At 45.1% G+C, this 21,024-nt stretch overlaps 1 protein-coding gene across 2 annotated transcripts in view; it reads right to left on the bottom strand.

Annotated features, from left to right (window-relative positions):
- The window catches only part of KLHL3 (kelch like family member 3), a 101,637-nt gene that overhangs the window by 50,914 nt on the left and 29,699 nt on the right, over window positions 1–21,024 (bottom strand). For both annotated transcript variants that reach the window (XR_009247154.1, XM_004586434.3), the window contains 2 exons: window positions 17,039–17,160; window positions 6,514–6,676 (listed from right to left, as the gene is read on the bottom strand). Coding sequence is in view for 1 of the 2 variants with exons in the window: in XM_004586434.3 (XP_004586491.1) it covers window positions 6,514–6,676; window positions 17,039–17,160 (285 nt within the window). In the remaining variant the exon portion in view is untranslated. The remainder of the gene's footprint in view (window positions 1–6,513; window positions 6,677–17,038; window positions 17,161–21,024) is intronic.

The following is a 21,024-nucleotide window of genomic DNA, read 5'->3' as shown; positions in this document are numbered from 1 at the left end:
ACATGGGAGAACTGAAAAAAGCTCCTGGCTCAGCCCTAGTCATTAAAACCATCTGGAGAGTGAATCAGCAGATAGAAGATCTCTTGATCAAAGGAGTTTGATCAAAGAACAAAAATATGTCAAAAAAACACAACAAATGCTTGTTGCCTTATGAACCAAGGGGCTTTATGCAGCTTGGGGAGCTGGCAGGTGGACAGCCGCCAGGTCCTGGTTAATCCCTAAATGCTGGTTAGATAGGAGACATTGAAAATAACAGCAGCCATTTTATTTGAGCAGGGACAGAATGAAGTGCCTTATTGCAAGAGACGGAAGTGGCCATGACTGAATCTACTAATTAAAATAACCAGAACTGCTTCCTGAATCATTCATGATCTTTCCTCAGTCTGAAAGAAAAGGCAATGGAGATTTCCATGCAGGCAATCATGCCAGACTAGATACTCATATTTGTCTACTCCCTCCCAAGACACCATTAAAACGATAGGAAGACAGGTTCTAGTGAGGAGAATGACTCCAAGAAAACAAAACGGAGTCAGTAGATTATCTGATGCAAAGGAAGCACTGTCCATTTGTATCTACCTGACAAGAGCATACACTACACAAAGTAAAAAGGCATTTATGGCAATTATCAGATTGCCTTTCAGATTTAAAAAAATACATAGTAAATAACTAAGCATAATTATCTCCATTATGGGAATGATATTCAGACAACAAAGTGAGGGGAACAGTGTTCTGAATGAGGGAAAAGTCTTGAAAACTCCATTCTTATAAAGGAGTCACAGACAAAATCTAAGGCTAATAAAAATAGCAAATAAACACATATTATTTAGATAAATCGAGGCAAATAGCAGACCAACCGGCCTTTAGCTAAAACGGAACTTGCATGCTGAGAAGGGTACCCAGGTGCAGTGGGTTAAGCCACAGCTTGGGACATTGATATCTTCCATCAAAGTGCCTGTGTGAGTCCTAGTTAATGCCACTTCTGATCCAGCTCTTTAGTAATATGCTGCGAAACAGTAAATGTCACCAGTCATCCAACACCTGGATGGAGTTCCTGGCTCCTGGCTTTGGTCTCGAACAGCTATGTCTTACTAACATTTGGGGAGTGAAATTGTAAAAGATCCCTTTTTCTGTCACTCTTTCACACAAATAAATCAATCGACATAAAAAATAAAGAGGAACCCAGCATTGTGGCATAGTGGGTTAAGCCACACGAGGCCTAAAAGGCCAGCATCCCATATGAGCACCAGTTCAAGTCTTAGCTGCTCCTCTTCTAATCCAGCTTTCTGCTAATGTGCCAGAAAAAGCAGTGAAAAAAGCTGTGGCTGTAGGCAGCTGCCGAGATTGCCTTGTACCTAGGCAAGCGTTACACTGCTGGGAGAAAAGCAAGCAGTAGCTGACAGACATTCCAGGCCTGGTTAATGCCAAATTTGTGTTACTATACCAGTATGCCAGCACAGTTGCTTATTATTAATTTTTTGAAAGATATGTGAGGAAGGCAAGAAATTCCAGGTTGGGACACGCCACTCTGGATCCCAGGTGTGGGGGCTGCAGATTGCCAGGGGAAGGAGTCTGGGGACGTAATGGAGTGGGAGCAGCTGAGGGCATGTTTGACATGGAAGGAATGACTTCTTGGATCTTCAACAGATTGCACCACTTCACTTACAGGTAGGCGAGCAAGGGAGATGGAGTGGTTTAGATGGGAGAAACTGGAAGGTATGTCTGCGTCAAGTCAAGGCACCCGTCCATGTGGGAGACCTGGGCTGGGCTAAAGAGCATCACCCCTAGAGCTGGAACACTCAAAAGCTGGGGCTGGAGGGCATGCCCAGCTGAACTAGGCCGTAGTACCCACCTGCAAGTGTCAGAGCAGATGGTAGGTCACACCAGGCTGGGTCACAGCACCCACCAGAATGCAAAAAAACTAGGTCTGGGGGAAAATTCTGTAGAGGACTTGTAGGCCTGCCTCTGTAAGATGCCAACACACACTGGTTTACATGGAGGTGGCAACTGACTTAGCCAGGCTGGACCCAGAGCTTACTTGACAGGAACCCACCTGACACTCATAGAGCTGGGGCTGGGAGGAAGGTTGAGAGGGCTAGGCTGCAGTACCTGCCAGCATATGCAAAGGCTAGGACTAAGCCCACAGCATGCCAAGCAGGGCCACTGTACCTGCTGGGTACCATGCATGGGATCTGAGGCAAGTAGCAGATCTGACAGGGGAAGTTGGGGAACTACTAGCCCAGGTCCTGCTGGTGAGGACAAGAGCCAGGGCTGGGGTAGATCAGGCTGCAGCAATTGTCAGCATTTGTGTGGGCTGGTTCTTGGGACAGGCCAGGCTGGGCCAGGCCTCAGAACCTGTGGCATGCCAAGACAGTGTGTGGGCCACACCCAACTGGGCAAGACCGTAACACATGCCAGCAAGAGGTGGGGCTGCAAGTGGGTCATTCCAGGCCAGGTCGAAGCACCCACCAGCATGCTCAAGACCCAGGGCTGGGAATGGGCCTGGTAGGAGAACTCTGGGGACTCCCTTGATATCCTGCAGCTCCCACTGGGGAGTGTGAGAGCTAGGGCTAGGAGACCAGGCTGGGCAAGGCTGCAGCACCTGTTGGCACACCTGGGGGCAGGTGAAAATGGGCCTAGGTTCCAGCACTTGCTGGTACACACAAAAGCCAGAATGGGAATGGGACAGACCAGGCAAGACCACAGCATCTGCTGGGTCATAAGAAAGCCAGGTCTGAGAGTGGGCCAGGCTGAGCTAGGCTGTAGTACAAATGGGTGAGAACCAGAATGGGTGTGGGCCAGCTGGGCTAGACTACAGCAACACTTTGCAAGTGCAAGACTGGGTGCAAGTCATGTAAGGCTTGACTACAGTATACCCTGGCAAACATAAAATCCAGGGCTGGCAACATGCCAGGCAGGGGAACTGTGGGCACTCCCCTGCTAGGCTGTACCTGCCATTGGTGAACACAAGAACCAGGGCTGAGGTCAGGCCAGGCTGAACAAGGGGGTGGTACCTGTAAGCATACCTGAGGGTTGGGTCTGGGGGTGAGGCAGACTGAGCTAAGCCGCAGCTCCTATGGGTATGCATGAGCACCAGATGAGATGCAGGCTTGGCCAGGCAGAGTACCCAGTAGAGGCTGGATACTCAAAGTCCAGGGCTGGGGGTGGGTCTGGTAAGGGCTAACAGGGGTCTTCCAGACTAGGCTGTTGCACCTGAGATTTGCATGAGGACCTGGTCTGTGGCAGGCTGGCTGGGCTGCACTGCAGCACCTATCTGTTGGTGTGAGGTATGGGGTTCAGACAGAACTGACCAGGCAGCTACATCTACCTCTATGTGCATTGGTTGGTGTGGGTGACAGACCAAACCTGACTCTGCATTGGTTGGTACACACACGAGTCAAGTCTGAGGTCACCCCAGACAAGGTTTCTTGGAGGACTTCACAACTAGATCACTGAACTCAGACTCTGGCCACAGGAAAAAAAAATACAGGAGGTGTTTTCTGACCTTGATGTGCATGTTCCTGGGCCTCCTCAGTTGCTGATGCCCGTGCATCATGCCCAGATGCATATGGGGAACATGACAGCCAGATTGTGTAAGCCAGCAGGGGATGTCAAGTGCTTTGCCAGAACAGAGTGGACAATGCTCCTGGCCAAGCTTTGCAGCAAGCATCTAGGTCTGTAGATGCACTAAAGTGACTTTGTCTATCAACAGACCTTGGAGAGATTTTCTCAACTCTGCAGCAATGAAACCAACAGCTCAGAAGTATCAAAACCACTCAGGTAACCTCCTCATAACCCTCTTCCGCACATCAGGGTCTCTGAGGCGTCAAAGGAGCATTGCCTGCCCGGTGCTAATGTACTTTGACAGCAAAGCGGCCCCCTTCCGTCCTTCCCTCCTGACACAGGAGATAAAAAATGGAAACATCAGTCCCACTCACCTTCCTCCAAACCTGACCCTCTCCCAATCACAGGCCCACCTATTTAGAGGCCAAATCAGAGGAATGGGTGTCCATTCCTCTCAATTATATAAACAATATTAAAGAGAAAATTTTAAAGTTTTAAAATTAAATAAATATAAATTTTTAAAAAGAAGCAAAAAAAAAAAAGGCAATGGAAGAAACAATAGAAGATGGCCCATGTATGTAGACCCTTGTATCCATATGGGAGACCCAGCTAGAGTTCTTGGCTTCTGGCTTCAGTATGGCCCACCCTGGCTTTTGCAGCCATTTGGATTGTGCATCAGTGAATGGAAGGTGTGTGTGTGTGTGCATGCGTGCACATACATCTTACCCTCTTTGTCACTCTTTCAAATGCATTTTTAAAAATCAAAATAAAAGGAGGGGTACTGGCATGATGGCTCAGTGGCTAAATCCTTGTCTTGCAAGTATCGGGATCCAATATGGGTGCCAGTTTGTGTCCTGGCTGCTCTGCTTCCCATCCAGCTCCCTGCTTATGGCTTGGGAAACCAATAGAGGATGGTCCAAAGCCTTGGGACCCTGCACCCACGTGGGAAATTCGGAGGAAGTTCCTGGCTTTGGATCAGCACAGCTCTGGCTGTTGTGGCCACTTGGGGAGTGAACCAGTAGACAAAAGTTCTTTCTCTATCTCCTCTTTTCTATAATTCTGTCTATCCAATAAAAATAAATAAATCTTTTTAAAAATTAAATGCTGCCATTTGCAACAAATTGATCCCAACTGTAGAGCATCATGTTTAGTGAAATACGCCAGTCCCAAAATATTCTCACAGATGAACTGTGCAATGAAGACTAGCGTATTGGGATGTAATGTTACATTACAGTATGCATCTCTATGCTTGAATGGAAATGTAAATATGGCCATATAACATGATACTAGATTTTCCACCTCCATCTCTACCCAATATGTCATGACATATTTAAATAGCAGCAAGTTAATGTTGCAAATGTTACTAAGGAACTATACTACTGTGATAATGGAAAGGAAAGAAATGGAGAGGGAAGAAATGAGGGGCGTGAAGAATCCCTATACCTACAAAACTGTAAAACATAAAAACAAATGTATATTTTTAAAAATGAGAAGCTTTCAGGCCTGGCACGGTGGCCTAACGGCTAAAGTCCTCGCCTTGAATGCGCCGGGATCCCATATGGGTGCTAGTTCTGGTCCCGGCAGCTCCACTTCCCATCCAGCTCCCTGCTTGTGGCCTGGGAGAGCAACTGAGGATGGCCCAAAACCTTGGGACCCTGAACCTGCTTTGGGAGACCTGGAAGAGGCTCCTGGCCCCCGGATCGGCACAGCACCGGCCGCTGCGGCTCACTTGGGGAGTGAATCATCAGACGGAAGATCTTCCTCTCTGTCTCTCCTCCTCTCTGTATATCTGACTTTGTAAAATAAATAAATAAATAAATGTTAACTTTAAAAGTTGTGCTTATACACATTCATTAACTTTATGTTGATGAAAATTTACTATTTTTCTCCCTGTTGTGGATTGTGTTTTCTGACTCTGTATTTAAGGAGATGTATAATAGAAGTGTAACAGAGACTGACATGTTCAGATGTGGGGACAAAGTGCAGTACGTCTCTGCATCCAGACCAAAGATGGACTCCCAGTGAAAAAGCTGAAAACATCCTGACAGTAGGGAGCTGGACTCTCCAACATAGTCCATGCCTACAATGTCAGGGAACACTTCAGTAACGGAACGATGGACTTGTTCATGAAGCATCACTCATTATAATACTAGAGGGGAAATCAACAGGGGACAGGAGGGTACTTGGAGAGGGGAAGGGGAAATCCCAGAACAAATGGAACCGTATCATAAAACAATAATAAAAAATAATTTAAAAATTTTAAAATTGTGATTATAGAATATTTGGAACAAAATGAAAATTATCTTAAACAAGATTTCTTTTAAGATCTTGGGCCCCGGCGGCATGGCCTAGTGGCTAAAGCCCTCACCTTGAACGCCCCAGGATCCCATATGGGTGCTAGTTCTGGTCCCGGCAGCTCCACTTCCCATCCAGCTCCCTGCTTGTGGCCTGGGAAAGCAGTGGAGGACGGCCCAAGGCTTTGGGACCCTGCACTCGCGTGGGAGACCCGGAAGAGGTTCCAGGTTCCCGGCATCGGATTGGCGCACTGGCCCGTTGCGGCTCACTTGGGGAGTGAATCATCGCATGGAAGATCTTCCTCTCTGTCTCTCCTCCTCTCTGTATATCTGACTTTGTAATAAAAATAAATAAATCTTTAAAAATATAATAAAACTAATTAAAAAAAGATCTAGCTCCACCTACTGTTCCCAAGACTTTTCAGATCTCTTTGTCCTACACTTGTGAAAATCTGTATCACCCATCTGGCAATTAACCACCACTCTGCAATGAGCTAAATGCTTCAAGTGTTAACTGTGTCTCCCATGTGTTTTGTGTCCCTCCCTAAATCACAGCTGCCTTACTGGGGAGAACACTTCCCATAACCCTAAGGGCGTCCACGGTAGACCAGAACCAAATCCCTGCTCCAAGGAGGTACAGCAGCTGGGTTCCCATTACCTGCGTATGCATTGGCCTGCTGCAGAAGGTCAGTGCAGGTGTGCACATCTGCAAATGCACGAATGCCCAGGCAGTTGGTGGGATGCAGCTGAGACTGCAGGAAGTCACAGCAGTTCTGCCGAACGTCCATGAGTTGCAGCAAGCTGGCTGCTGGGAGCAGCACCTGCAAGGGAAGGGGACAGGCTGAGACCCGGGGTGCCAGCAGCACAGCGTCACTCACCCTGAAGCACTACTTCAGGCCTGTCCGCTCCAGTTCACAGGCGGGGCACAGCTCACCACTGCCTGCCCATAGAGCCTGCTTTCCAGTTCTGTTTCCAGCTTCTCTCTGCTTTACAGACTCCAGACATCAGTGGCCCCTGGACATTCCTACCGCCCACTGCAGTCTGCAGTCTTCCCAGTCTCTAACTCCTAGAGAATTTATTAAACGGTAGATTCTGCTTCAGTCACTCTAGGATGGGGCCTAGCCTCAACTTGTAGTGAGAATCAGATGAAGCCGCCATCACTGAACATATTGAATACCAGAACCTTACAGCACTGGTTGCCATATTCTTCTGCACACTGGAATCACTTGGGAGAGTTATTAAAATCCTGGTGCCTGAGTCTTGCCCCCTAAAATTGTAACTTACAGACATGGGATGTGGTCTGGGCACTGAGATGCTTTTAAAGACCACCACAGCCTGACAGCCTTTGGTGTACTGTCTGTCTGTCCTCACTCAGAAAGGAACTTGCCACATAGCTCACCAGCTTGTTCGCAGCTTCAGTACTGTCTACTGTCAGGCACTGCTATTCAGTGTCAAGCAGATAAACCAGGTCCTGCTGCTAACAGAGTTCTATAGCCTGTAGGACACTCACCCCCAGTCCCTCAGCACTCAGGCAACCATGCTTTATTCTCCCATTAAAAGAAAAAAGTAAAGAACATCTCTGGGTTCAGCCTCAAAGAAGGGAGGGGTGGCTGCCCTTTGGAAAGGTCATGGGACACAGGAGTATTTATACTGTATCCTGTAAGACAGAAATAGCTGTTGCTCAGGGGTACGTGCACATGTTCTTTCCTAAGAGCCGGGAAAGACTGGCTGGAGCAGGCCAGCTGGGCACTCAGATTGCCAACCTGTGTCAAGTTTCCCAGGACTTTCCCACAGCTGCTGACCAAAAATACATGCTGGAGCACCAGGCTGAGTTTTATTACACTTCAGCTCTGCTACACCTCCTAATTGTGAAAGGAACAGATAGCCTCAGAATGATCTTCCAAAAGAAAAAAATTAGAACAAAATGACACAACAGAACAGTTCAATTTCAGGCTCCTTAGCTGGGATCCCTAGCATCCATGCACCCCAAACAATCCCCTTGTCCCAGGCCTTTGCTCTCAACTGCTCCCCTGGCTCTGAGCCCGCCTCCAGCTATCCCCATCCACAAGGGCTTGCCCAGGAAGACAAGGGCTGTGGATACATTTGTTTTCTTGATTCAGAGCACCTAAAGGCCTCCTTCCCCCTCATAATTTAAACTCTACAATCCTGTCCTTCTCCCAGAAGGGAAAAAAGCTGTGACTCACTCACCTCTATGTGCTCAGTTCCAAAAATCCAGCCTTCCTGACCCCCTCCATGAGGGCATCAACTTGTGCAGAACCGAGAGCCTTCACAGGACTGAAAGTGCTAAGACTGGGACAGAGATTGTGTCCTTCGTTATCACCACCACCTCAAGTGGCCATTGAGTGTGACCTCCATTCTCAGTGGCCATCCTCCCAAACTAAATTACTACTCTCAACTAGGAAAGCATTTCCTTCCTGTAAGCTTCCACATGACAGCTGGCTTCTAGACAATGTGCTCCTGGGGGCTGGCACAGTGGCTAATCCTCTGCCTGTTGTATAGGCATTCCATATAGGCACCAGTTTGTATCCCAGCTGCTCTATTTCTGACCCAGCTCCCTGCTTATGGCCTGGAAAAGCAGCAGATATTGGCTCAAGTTCTTGGGCCATTGCATCCATGTGAGAGAAACTCCTGCCTTCTGGTTTTGCATTGGCTAAGCTCCAACCATTGCAGCCATCTGGGAAGTGAACCAGTAGATGGAATATTTCTCTCTCTTTTTCTCCCTCTCCTCTCCCTCACCTCCTCCCTCTCTCTCCCTACCCACCTATCTATTCTATCTCTAAATATGGCTTTCAAATAAAAATAAATCTTTAAAAAGAAAATGTGTTCCTTTTTACTCTCTTCTGCTCTCTCCTCCGCTCCCCATTTTCTCAAGGACAACAGTAAGTAAATCTAACAGTGTCTTTGGGCTTTTCTGAATCACTGATTCATTTATGAGAAAGAGAAAAACAAAATCACCCTCTACTCAAAGTCTCAGACCAGAAGTGAACACAACCAGGATCCAAATCCAATCATCTGCACTCCTCCCTAGCAGACAGTACCCCGGTTTCCCGAGGGCTAGAAACCAGGAAACCCATTAGCCTGTGGGCCTGCTCACTCTGGCCAAAAACAGATTCCAGGACTAGATTAGTCTCTGCCCCGGTTAAGTGGAGCTCCATTAACCATTCTTGCTGAATACACCAAAAGCTCTGCTCCCAATCCCCAAAAGACTGTTCTGGCATTCCTTTGACCAACACTAGCTACAAAGCCTTGGGTTAAGGCTACAAGTGGACCAAGCCACCTGACTGACCTGAGACTGGCCCAGCTTTAGCACTAAGAGTTCATACCCTATGATACCTCTTAATTTGGAGCGAACAAGGATAGCTGTTTGCTCTAAGAGTAACCTCTAACCTATAACCCTACAAAACCCAAGGGGAAGCAAATCATCAAATGGTACCCTACTCAGAGGTGTGGGGAGCCCTAATGACCAGGTATAAGAAGTGGCAAGAACAAGATGGCAGCCCCTTATCTCCCAAAGGAGGGTTTCTGAAAGTCCAATCTGTCCATCCTCATGTGCTCTCCACCAAACTTATACAAGATCCAACGAAATGCATCCAGCATAATGGTTCAGTGGCTAAATCCTCGCCATGCAAGTGCTAGGACCCCATAATGGGTACTACTCCATGTCCCAGCTGCTCCACTTCCCATCCAGTTTCCTACTTACAGCCTGGCAAAGCAATAGAGGATGGCCCAAAGCCTTGGGACCCTGCACCCACAGCAAAATTTAGAGGAAGCTCTTGGCTCCTGGCTTTGGATCGGTACAGCTTTGGCTGTTGCAGTCACTTGGGAAGTCAATCAGTGGACAAAAGATCTTTCTCTCTGTTTCCCCTTCTCTTTGTAAATCTGCCTTTACAATAAAATAAATGAATGAATGAATGAATAAATAAATAAATCTTATATATATATAAATGTTATAATAATAATAAAATATCCAACCAACCATAAATACTCCCATCCTATTCAGGTACTTTCTCACCAGGAAGACAGCAACATGGTTTGGTGCTTAAATTCTCAGGCTCATGACAACTAGCCGGAGAAATACAGTAATAAGTATTTCCTGAACTTGCTCTTTAGTGCTTTGTTTTTAAAAATCTGCCTAGACAGAGATACCGAAAACTTTGCTACTGATCATTAAACTCAATAGGCAAAAATCATAAGGCTTTGCTCCCTCTTGACATATCACCCCTAACCTGCCAGGGCCACTCCACTCCAAAAGCATTCTCCAGCTAACTTCCTAAAATGAACTGTGCTGTGGCTTCTCTAAATGTTCTTTCTCCCCCTTTGACCTCACACTGAGATTACCTGTCTGCTTTATGCAGAAGAGTGTAAAAGGAAGTCAGGGAAACTAGATGCTCAGGGGGAAGATTTAGAGGCCACAAGACACAAAGTGTGTTTCAAAACATTTGTTGAAAATGAAATTTATCTTGGTGCAAAAGAAATTTGAAATCCGCTGCTAGCTTTTTAAAAATTATACATTTTCAGTGAACTCTTTGAGGACTCCTATATTCATGGATGTCATAAATTTTTGTACCAAAATAAAAGTGCCTTTTAATTTCATTTCCCAGGAAGATTTTGAAGTTCCTTCATCTACCAAATTCTAGTTCTCATATTGCATTCAATGAAGTAAGTTGATTCCAAAAGGAAAAATAACGTATGTTCTCTCTGATATCAGGCCACATTCATGCAAAATGCAAAAACAAATCAGTATATAGGTAAACATGTATATACATATATTCTCATAGATAGTATAATGGAGACCAGCATTTTGGGAAGCAAAGATATGTTGCAAAATACATCTCTACTCCAAATAAAAGGAACATTCCCAATAAAGCTTAATATAACTTGACAATATGATACTAGATTTTTCACCATCACTAATACCTACAGTGTCATCATACAGTTAAATTGCAGAATGCTGGACTTGTGACTGTTGTGGAAGGAGTATACTATTGTAATAATATGGAGGAAAATGGTTAGCGGGGAAGAGAATGGGGAGGGAGAAATAGGAGAAAAAAAATTCCTTCATCAATAAAACCCTCTCTTAGAAAATAAGGATAACAATAAAAAATTAAAATAAACAAAGAAAAATAAATACATAAGTACTGTGAAGTGGATGAGTGCAGATGACGAAGCTCTTCTAAACTATGCAGCCCACATTCAACTTCCTCCAGTTTCTCAAATTTAGAGTCTGATCCACCATCTAGGACTCAATTAAGTGTTTGTTTAGTTTGTTTAATCTGGAAAAACAAAACAAAACAAATTCTAGGTCCCAGAGATTAACTGGGGTCTGGACACGAGGACAAAACAAATCCTCTATATTCTAAAAAAGAGAGCAACACAGCCATGAGGTCTTCAGTTCCTTCTCCTGGCACAAACACAGCTCTGAGAGGATTTCCTCTTTCCTTGGCTGAAACTCGACTCCCTCAAGCAGCAGTGCTGACAACACGATCAACAAGAAGAGAAGCTCAGGTCCTCAGCTTTGAACCAAGACTGTCCTGATGGAATCGCCAGGGCAGTCCTGCTTGGTCTCTGGAACCCAAGAGCAGAGAAGAAGCCTTCAGCTGGAAGTGCCCTATGGAATGGACACTCACTCTAAACCAAAAGTTTCCAGCTTGCCTTTCACCACCTCGGCATCACAGTCCTTGGAAAACAGGCCCTGGAATGGCCCTTAGTAAAGAGATCACAGGTTCCTCATCAGCTCACAAATCACCTACTCTCCATTCAAGTGCATGCTCCATCTCATTTTTTTTTTCTCACCCTGGGATAACATGAAAACACAGCAGAGGATATCCTGTCACAGAGTTTGTTTCCTCTTGCAAAAACAAAAGGAAATGCCCTGCCTCAGAAAGCACCTACTCCTGGCACTGCAGAGAGGCAGGGCCAGGGCCAGAGGCACCACCAGAGGGCCAGGTGATGTGGCCACCAGGGCCTCTACACCAGCCACACGGCTGGAGTCCAACATAGAAAATGCACTAAACTAATATCTGTGGAGAGAAAGAAGAAGAGGGAGAGCTTTCTACAAACATGAAAGCTGGAAGAACAGTGTCCTTTTGACCTATGACTTGTGTACTCACCATCCACATGACAGTGGCCCAGTGGCTTTGCCTCTCTCTGTACCTCTGTTTCTACCACAGCAAGGGAAGACTAACAGTGGCACTGCCGGGAGGGTCCCATGAAGTAATACACTAAAGGCAGTGAAGCACAGGCTTGGAGCCAAGGGAAGACTCAGCAAAGTCCGTTTTCACTCTTGTTAATCATTTTGAGCTGAACCCATGCACTAAGTGAGAAACTGGAATCCACTACAGTCTCCGAGCTCAGTACAGTGGGAAGAGTTCCTCATGGTCATCCTTCTGAACCTTAGTGTGTCAGTGGGAAAGGGGATCGCATTAGTACATTCCATAGGTGACTATGAGAACCCATTGAACTGATACATGTGAAGTGATTGACTCATGCTTGGCTTATAATGAGTACTGAAGAAGTGCCAGTTAGGACTGGTGTAATCTGTAGCATGGAGAAGAAACTCAGGGTGTCTCCATGGTACGTGTGGCTGAGAAGAGATGGGGTATCTAGGTGTCAAGGCATTTAAACCAAGCAAGCCCTAAATCTGATTCCAGGGGAACCCCAGTGCCTCCATGCTCATCTCCTCGGTGCCCCAAATCCTTATGAAATTCTGTCTTCTAAACAATTCCTGAGCAATAGTCTCAGCAGATGCATAGCAGAGGGAAGAAGAATCTTCACATAAACTCATCTCCTTCTCTATCTCTTTTGCTTTGCTTTCCCCAAAAGTCACTCCTAACCTAACTATACTGTTTTGGTGCTTTTTTTTTTTTATTTGAGAGGCAGAGATACAGAGACAGAGTTAGAGACAGAGACAGCATTCCCATCTGCTGGTTCCCCAGAAACTGAAATAACCAGGGCCAGGCTGGCGCCAAGTCCTGAAGTCAAGAACACAATCCAGGTTTCCCACATGTGTGTCAGGAACTTAGTTACTTAGCCCATCAATGCTGCTTCACAGGGTTTGCAGTGGCAAGAAGTTGGAGTCTGAGGCCAAAGCCAGGAGCTTAGCCACTAGGATAAATGTCCACTCCCTAACCACAATTAAAAGTGAGAAAGAAAAGAGAAAAATGAATTAAGTGTAAGGAGGGAAATGTAATAGGTAATTGCTCATATAACCTAATTCCAAATAATGTCATCATCTGAAGGTTCCACAAGTGCATCCCTGGGAAGCCATTATACACTAAGATAAGGACAGCAAGGGCTTAAAGTCTAATAGGGACTCAGGCAGGCTGGCAAAGAAAGGAGTCTTCCCTCAAGTTCAAGCCCACACAGTATTTGCTCAGTGCCCCTCCTGACTAATCCCTTGGGGGACAGCAAAGACTCCTTCCTGCTTTCTGGGCACCTCCGCCTCGGCGCCTCTGCAGCATAGAGCACCCACTGGCTTAGTCATCTGCTTCTACTGTCACACATGTGCTCCTTGGGGAAAGAGCCTGCCACAGCACCTTCTGTGCCCAGACTGTCTGTTGGCAGAGAGTAGGAGCTCAGAAAAATGTGCCCTGAATGAAAGAGCAAATGAAGGAATAAGACAACAATTCACTTGCAATCTGCCATAAGGAAGGACTGACACAGCCCCTTAACCCTTAACCCCGTGCCTTCTACATTACACTTGCCCCTCCCCTGTTACTTGACAGATCCTGTAAAGGGCACTTTCCCCAGACCAACAGCTGGCACCTGGCCCAGACCTCAGTTCTTCCCAAGCATTCTGAGCAGGAGGTTATCCCAAACCATCTTCCTCTTGGGAGAAATCCCAGCTACTTCCAGGCAAGAAGAGGTTAGTTTTCTCCCTGACTCTCTATTCTGGTTCCTACTCCTACGTGACTCCTCTGTCTCCGTGAGCACCCAGAGGAGAAAACAGACAGCCTTTTGCATAAATCCACACACACGCCTCCATCATCACCTCTCTGTTCTAGGTAATCATAGCCAACTCCAACTGTTACAGGCAGGTAAAGCGAACGTCTTCCAAGGTCCGAGGTCACCAAGTTCTAGGACCTGCCTTGACAGACTTGGCAAGTGTCACTGCAGTGGGAAAGTTTAGGATGTGAACGGGCCACCCCACTGAGACTGGGAGTCAGGCCGTCCTCTGCCTTTATTCCCACTGCACCCCTATTTCCACCCAATCTCTGAATGTGCAGCTTTGCTATGGCTCACTTTCCCTCCCCCTCAAAGTAGTTTCCAGAAACAATAGTGAAGCCATTTATCCCGGAGAACTCGAACTGTGCTGCTGCTATCAACTTTAAGATAGGGATTTGATGAGCTAATTCAGAGAGATCACTAGGTGAGACCAGAGTAGCAAGGATTATCTTTTTACATCACTGCATATGACTACTTTTTTCCCTTGTACTTACTTATGGCCTTAATTATGATTATTATTTATTTATTATTGCCTACTACTTATATCTTATTTCTACCACTAGCTATGACCTAGACAGGCAGTAAGGATCTAGAGAAGAACATATAATTATCCAAGTTGACAAACACTTCATATTTTATAGGGAAATAAACACATATTTAGAAAGGGAAAAATGGGGGCTCTATTCACACATCTCTCCAACCTCCCTTACACTCACTTCATATATTTTTAGATTCATTTTTCTATTGGAAAGACAGATATACAGAGAGGAGGAGAGACTGAAAGATCTCCCATCCATTGATTCACCCCCCCCCCCAAGCGGCTGCAACAGCTGGAGCTGTGCTGATCCGAAGTCAGGGGCCCTGAACCTCCTTCCAGTTCTCCCACGCGGGTGCAGGGTCCCAAGGCTTTGGGCCATCCTCAATGCTTTCCCAGGCCACAAGCAGGGAGTTGGATGGGAAGTGGGGCCGCCAGGACTAGAACGAGCACCCATATGGGATCCTGGCACATACAAGGCAAGAACTTTAGCCACTATGTTACTGCACCGGGCCCCACTCACTTCATATTAAGTCACTTTGCACTTACTGGACAAAAGTCATTTTTCAGTTTGAATTCTGCTGCTAGGCTTAGTGTGCATTACCTATTTCACTTTGAAAAGGAAAGACCAACAACAACATGCCATGGTTGTGCATTTTTCTGTGTGTGAAACAAACCTCATCTAAAAAGAGGAGGAGGGTACATGAGACCAAATCCCTCTGGAAGCTATAAAACCTCAGAGATGCCTTGGAGCAAGACATGGAGGCAGGCTCTATCGTGGTAGACTCTGCAGGCTCTAACACACTGTACCTTGGATTTTATCCTCACCCTTTATGTGCACCCTGCAGGCTAACTCCCACTCACCCTGCTAGGCTTCAGCCTAATCCCATGTCCTAAAGAGCCTTTTCAAGATTCTATTTCCCAATGAAATTAAATCTCCTTGATATTCTCTTTCATCATATTACACACTTTTCCTTAAAGTGTCTTATCACAACTTGTGTGCACACATTACTTGTATGAGTATTTGATGGACATCTGTCTTTACGCTTACATTCAAAACTTTTTGAGGGCAGACAATGGAATCACCCCTACTCAATTCTATAGCCACAGGGGCAAACAAAGCACCTGGCATACAAGAGAAACCCAAACATTCAGGCTGAACTGAAAGAACAAACAATTATAGCTCAGCCTCTCAAATATCACAATCCTAAGAAAGGAGGTGGTGCTCCAGTAAGGCAAACAGGCAGTTCAGTCACTGGGGAAGAACCAGTCTCACACAAATAAGTAAGATGGTATTGTGTTTTAGAAAAGAAAGGAGAAGGGCCCAGCAGCGTGGCCTAGCAGCTAAAGTCCTCGCCTTGAGCGCCCTGTGATCCCATATGGGCGCCGGTTCTGGTCCCGGCAGCTCCACTTCCCATCCAGCTCCCTGCTTGTGGCCTGGGAAAGCAGTCGAGGACGGCCCAATGCATTGGGACCCTGCACCTGTGTGGGAGACCTGGGGGAGGTTCCTGGTTCCCGGCTTCGGATCAGCACGCACTGGCCCGTTGCGGCTCGCTTGGGGAGTGAATCATCAGACGGAAGATCTTCCTCTCTGTCTCTCCTCCTCTGTGTATATCTGACTTTGTAATAGAATAAATAGATCTTTAAAAAAAAAAAAAAAGAAAGGAGAAAAGCCTTCACGTATCCTGTGTCTGTTTTGCCCAGAGATTTGTAGTGATCAATAGGAAGACTCACTTTTAGCCATATCTCCTACTAGAGTGTAAGGCCAATGGCCCAGGTGCTTATCTCATGGTAAAGACTTGCTCCCTTCGGGGGAGCACTGTCTTGGCGAGAAACCCCTTTCCAGCTCCAGGTAGCTGATGATGTGGTAGGGCAGTGGAGGGAGGAAAGGGCACGGACAAAATATTTCACAACTGCATTGCTCTGCTGAGCCACAGTCCTGGTACTTGGCACTGCCACAGGCTTACAGGCATTTGAATGACTGATGCTGACAGAACAAAAATTTTAACACCCTCACAATCCAATATTCTTGAGGTGAAGTAATGAAATGGGAATAAGAGAGGACATCCCAAGCTTCCAGCTCTCTGTCACAGAATTTTGTTTCTATTGGAGAAACAGGGATAGAAAGAGAAGCAGAAAGACAAAAATCTCCCATCCTCTGATTTATTCTTCAGTTGCCTACAAAAGCCAAGCCTAGGCTCAAACCCAGAGCCAGAAACTCAATTCAGGTCTCCCATATGCTTAACAGGGATCCAACTACTTGAACTATCACTTCCATATCCTAGAATCTACACCGGCAGGAAGCTGGAACAAGGAACTGTGCTGGTAATCAGACCAATGTACTATGATGTGGGATGTAGGCATCTCAACCAGAGTCTTAACTGCTAAGTCAAACACCCCCTCCCCCCTTCACAAGGTTCTTCAACACACATTCTGTTCTGAGGGACCAGGCCTCTCAGAGGAGTCATGGCCCAGTGCTCAAGAGCACAGGTCCTGAGAGAGGGCAGAAACATACAGGTCAACTGGCCCACCTCCTGACCCCAGGAGCCCAGGAACATCATCTAATTCCTCGAATTTTAGCTTCTTCCTTAGTAACAACTTAGTTGCTGTAGGAGGAAATAATGTTATAAAAGAAGAGGTGCTGAGTGTGCAAAACATTGACATTAGCTTGAGCTAACTTTACCTGGACATTCTCTTCGGTCACCTCGATTTCAGCAGTATAGATATAGTCGATCAGCTTGCTGAGTGTCTGCCCATCCACATCCTTGATTTCAATCTTCTTCGCTTTACTCTCAGACATGTCACCTACGGTTCACAATAAAACAAACAAGAAATGCATAAACATGGAACCAAAATGTGCATAATTTCCACAAGGCTCCATGCCCTTATATGGATACGTGAAAACTCTATCTTGTGTTCCAAGGAGCAGAAGGAAGTCAGATGACATCAAGATCACATAAAACCCAATCTTAAGCATCCCCTACTCTGTCTCTTGCCTATTTCCCTTTTGAAGGCAAACATGCATACAACTCATTCAACCAACCATTACCATAAATTCATACTCACAAAGCCAGGAAAAGTGAGCCAGATATGTACTTAGATTCAAAGAGCCAGCTCTCTTAAGGCAGGTACATGAACACTTCCACAGAGGATACAAGTGCTCATATAAGGTATATGAGGGGTGTACACAAAGTACCAGGATAACTAGAAGAAGTAACACCAAGTGCTGTGCCAACCACTGCACAGAGCACTTAAATGTGCTGTCTCTTGTAATCCTCGCAATAACCCACAAGCTTTGTTAGAGCATCCATATTTTGCAAATGGAGAAACTGAGGCATGGGAGGGTATGTAATTCCTTTTCTCATGATCACAGTTCTAGGAAAGAGACATGCTAGGTTGAAACCCAGAGAGTCTGACTCTAATGCCCACACTAGTGAATAATGCACTATATTAAATCCCAAAACCTCAGAGGAGGGAGCAAAAAGTCCCACCCAGGAACTCCAGTAAGACAATCTGGTAACAGGTCACATCTGAGCTGGAAAGGAGAATAGTTCAAAAGTAAAAAAATGTAAGAAAGGATGAGCTGGATATGAGATCAGTAAGTGCAAAGGGAAGAAATGCCAAAAGGATTCGTTTGGAGAATGGTGCCAGGATGGCATGGCAGGTACATGATCTAGCAATGACAAAAAGGAAGCTGGACATGTAGATGAGGTCAAGATTTGCACAACATTTTGGGTCATGCAAATGAGTCTGGACATTACGTTAAGGGCAACACTATGGAGAGGTTTTAAACAGGGCAGTGACATCAACAGATGGGTATTTCTGATGAAATTCTGGATGTGGGGTAGAAGCTGGATCCAAGGGAAGAGGGAACAGTTGGGAGGCTTTGACAATAATCCATGGAAAAGATAAAGTGGGGCAGTGAGCAACAGTGGCGACAGCACGTTTCCCCAATTCTGAGACCCCTGACTTCAGCTACCCTCCACTTACACAGCACAGGTTTACCTAGAACCAGCTCATTCCACATGAGGTGCTGATTTTCAGAAGGAAAGACAGGCAAAGCATGTGTCTTGGCATGCTGAAATAAAGGGTGATTTGACTACAAGCAAGTAAAACAATTCAGACGCCTTAGTGTCTGTGAAAATGGAGCCTGGGTGGCTGTTTTCTCTCTGCGGAATTCACACACAAGAGCCAAGAAACTGAAGTACAGTACAGCATGTGGGTTGCAGACGCCCACCTCCAAGCTACATGGACTACATACAGTTCTCTCACCAGTTCCAGTCCACATCCTGACAAAGCTCTAGATCTGAATGACTGCAACATTCAAATCGTGGGGAGTTGATGGGGCGAAGAGAATGGGGCAAACGAGAGAAGTATGTTCCACCTTCTGCCTGTTGCCGTCCCTGTTGGATCAGGTGAACGAGAGGTCTCCACTTTGTTCTCCGAGTGCTGTGGAAGTCAGTAGAAGGGCCTCTGAACAAAGAGCCTCGGAGCATGACAAGGAGGCTGAGAAGAGGTAAAGATGGCAAACTCCTCCACCCATAGGACAGGCTCTCACAACCTGTCTCCTTCCTGAGTTTATTCTGACAACTACTAAGTTCATCAATAATGGTCCAGTTGGCACCTACAGTGCAAAAGATAATCAGACAGTCAATTCTTAGTTTGACAATTTGGAGTTTAAAAAATAACCCAGAGGAAAAGAAAATAGCCAACTGCAAGGAGCAACAGATTCGGAGGCACTCCTATGAGTGTGAAGATGGAGTCTGACTGATTTCTGTCTGTGGAATTTGTGACTGGGAGTAAAGTTAGGGTTTTGCAACTTTGGGATAAACAAACAGAAACTCCTGTAATTGTATGAAAATATTTGCATATACACACAGAAGTTCACCTCCTCTACAGAGATGACAAATGGTGTTTTTCAGACTTTCATAGATTTCTCTGATCTGGAAAGGATGAACACGGTTTTCAATACAGTGGGAGGGACTCAGGAGACGTTCTCTTGCTTCTTGACACAATTCCAAAGTTTTCAAGCTTTGATCTTAAGTACTTAGAACCTCAGTAAGAAAAAAACAATATGAAGCAAAAATCAGGGACTTGAACACAACAGTTACATTCTCAGAAAGCTCCCTTGTAGCAAATTAGAGACTTGAATAAGCACACAGAGATGCAGAATCCAATATTACCTCTTATGAACTTACAGGACAACAAGCGAAGACTTTAGCTTAAATAGGACCTGAAAATATTAATAGTCATTGCTGTGTACAAGTAACAATATCTCATAAACCCCTCTATAATTTAAATATAACCCAACCACTGAATTGAACCAAAGTATTCCAAAATTCAAAGCACAAGTTACTATTTAATGTCTAATAAGCAAGAAGCATGAGGGTGGATTTCCTGTCCAGCTTATCTGTCAAGTGGTCCTCAAAATGTGACCAAGTGTTTGGCATATGACAAGTATCTAAAAATATTTGTTGGAGAAGGAATAAAAGGAAGAAGGGATGTTTTCTGTTAACATCTCATAATTCCTGAGGGGTGGAAACCATCAAGGCCTTGGTTAATCTTGCTTCTTCATTTACTCCTTTTTCTTTATTTTATTATTTTATGATATAGTTCCATGGTCTCTGGGATTTCCTCTCCACCCTTCTCAAGTCTCCTCCCTCCTACTGATTTCCCTATATTATCACAATAGGATAGGCCTTCATAAACAGTCATAAGTCCATCATTCTGCTATTTAAGTGTATTCTGACACTGAAGGTATGGACAATGGCACAGGGTCCAGCATCCTATTGTCAATATATATTTAACAATTTCATTTGCAGTCCATCTTTGATTTGGAAGTAGAGATGCACAATGCATTGTATCTTCACATCTGGAGAATATGATAGTCTCTATTACACTGTTACTATATATCCTGTTGAATGAAAAACCACAAAACCAAATCTCCGACAGGAAAAAAAAAAGAGAGAAAATTTACAACGCCATCAAGCTAAATAACATGCTACTGAATGACCAATGTGTTACTGAAGAAATGAAAATCAAAAACCTTCTTGAAGAAGAAAATGGTGCTACTATATGCCCTATGTGTCACTGAAGAAAAAGGAAAAAAAAAACTTTTTGAAGAAATGAAAATAAAAACAAAAATATCAAAACCCATGAGAAGCAGCAAAAACAATACTGAAAGAGATATTTATGGGTCTGGTTCAATAACCTAATATCTAAAGTCCTCACCTTGCATGCACTGTGATCCCATATGGGAACCAGTTCATATCTCGGCTGCTCCATTTCCCATCCAGCTCCCTACTTGCAGCCTGGGAAAGCAGTCGAGAATGGCCCAAATCCTTGGGACCCTGTACCCACGTGGGAGACAGAAGAAACTACTAGCTCCTAGCTTCAGATCAGCTCAGCTCTAGCCAATGTCGCCACTTAGGGAGTAAACCAATGAATGGAAGATCTTTCTCTCTGTCTTTCCTTGTCTCTGTAAAATCTGCCTTTCCAGTAAAAATAAATAAATCTTTTTTTTAAAGGGGTGGAACATTTATGGCATCAGTGATTACAAAAGACAGAAATATCTCAAATTATCTAGTAAATCTCAAGAATTTATTTAAAAAGAAAAAATGAACAGAATTCAAGAAATGGTAAAATCACAGCAAAAAATAAATGGAAACT

The sequence above is a fragment of the Ochotona princeps genome, chromosome 19 (assembly GCF_030435755.1).
Source record: "Ochotona princeps isolate mOchPri1 chromosome 19, mOchPri1.hap1, whole genome shotgun sequence".
In the NCBI taxonomy this organism is placed as follows: domain Eukaryota; kingdom Metazoa; phylum Chordata; class Mammalia; order Lagomorpha; family Ochotonidae; genus Ochotona; species Ochotona princeps.
This window is presented reverse-complemented; position numbering and strand designations above follow the sequence as displayed.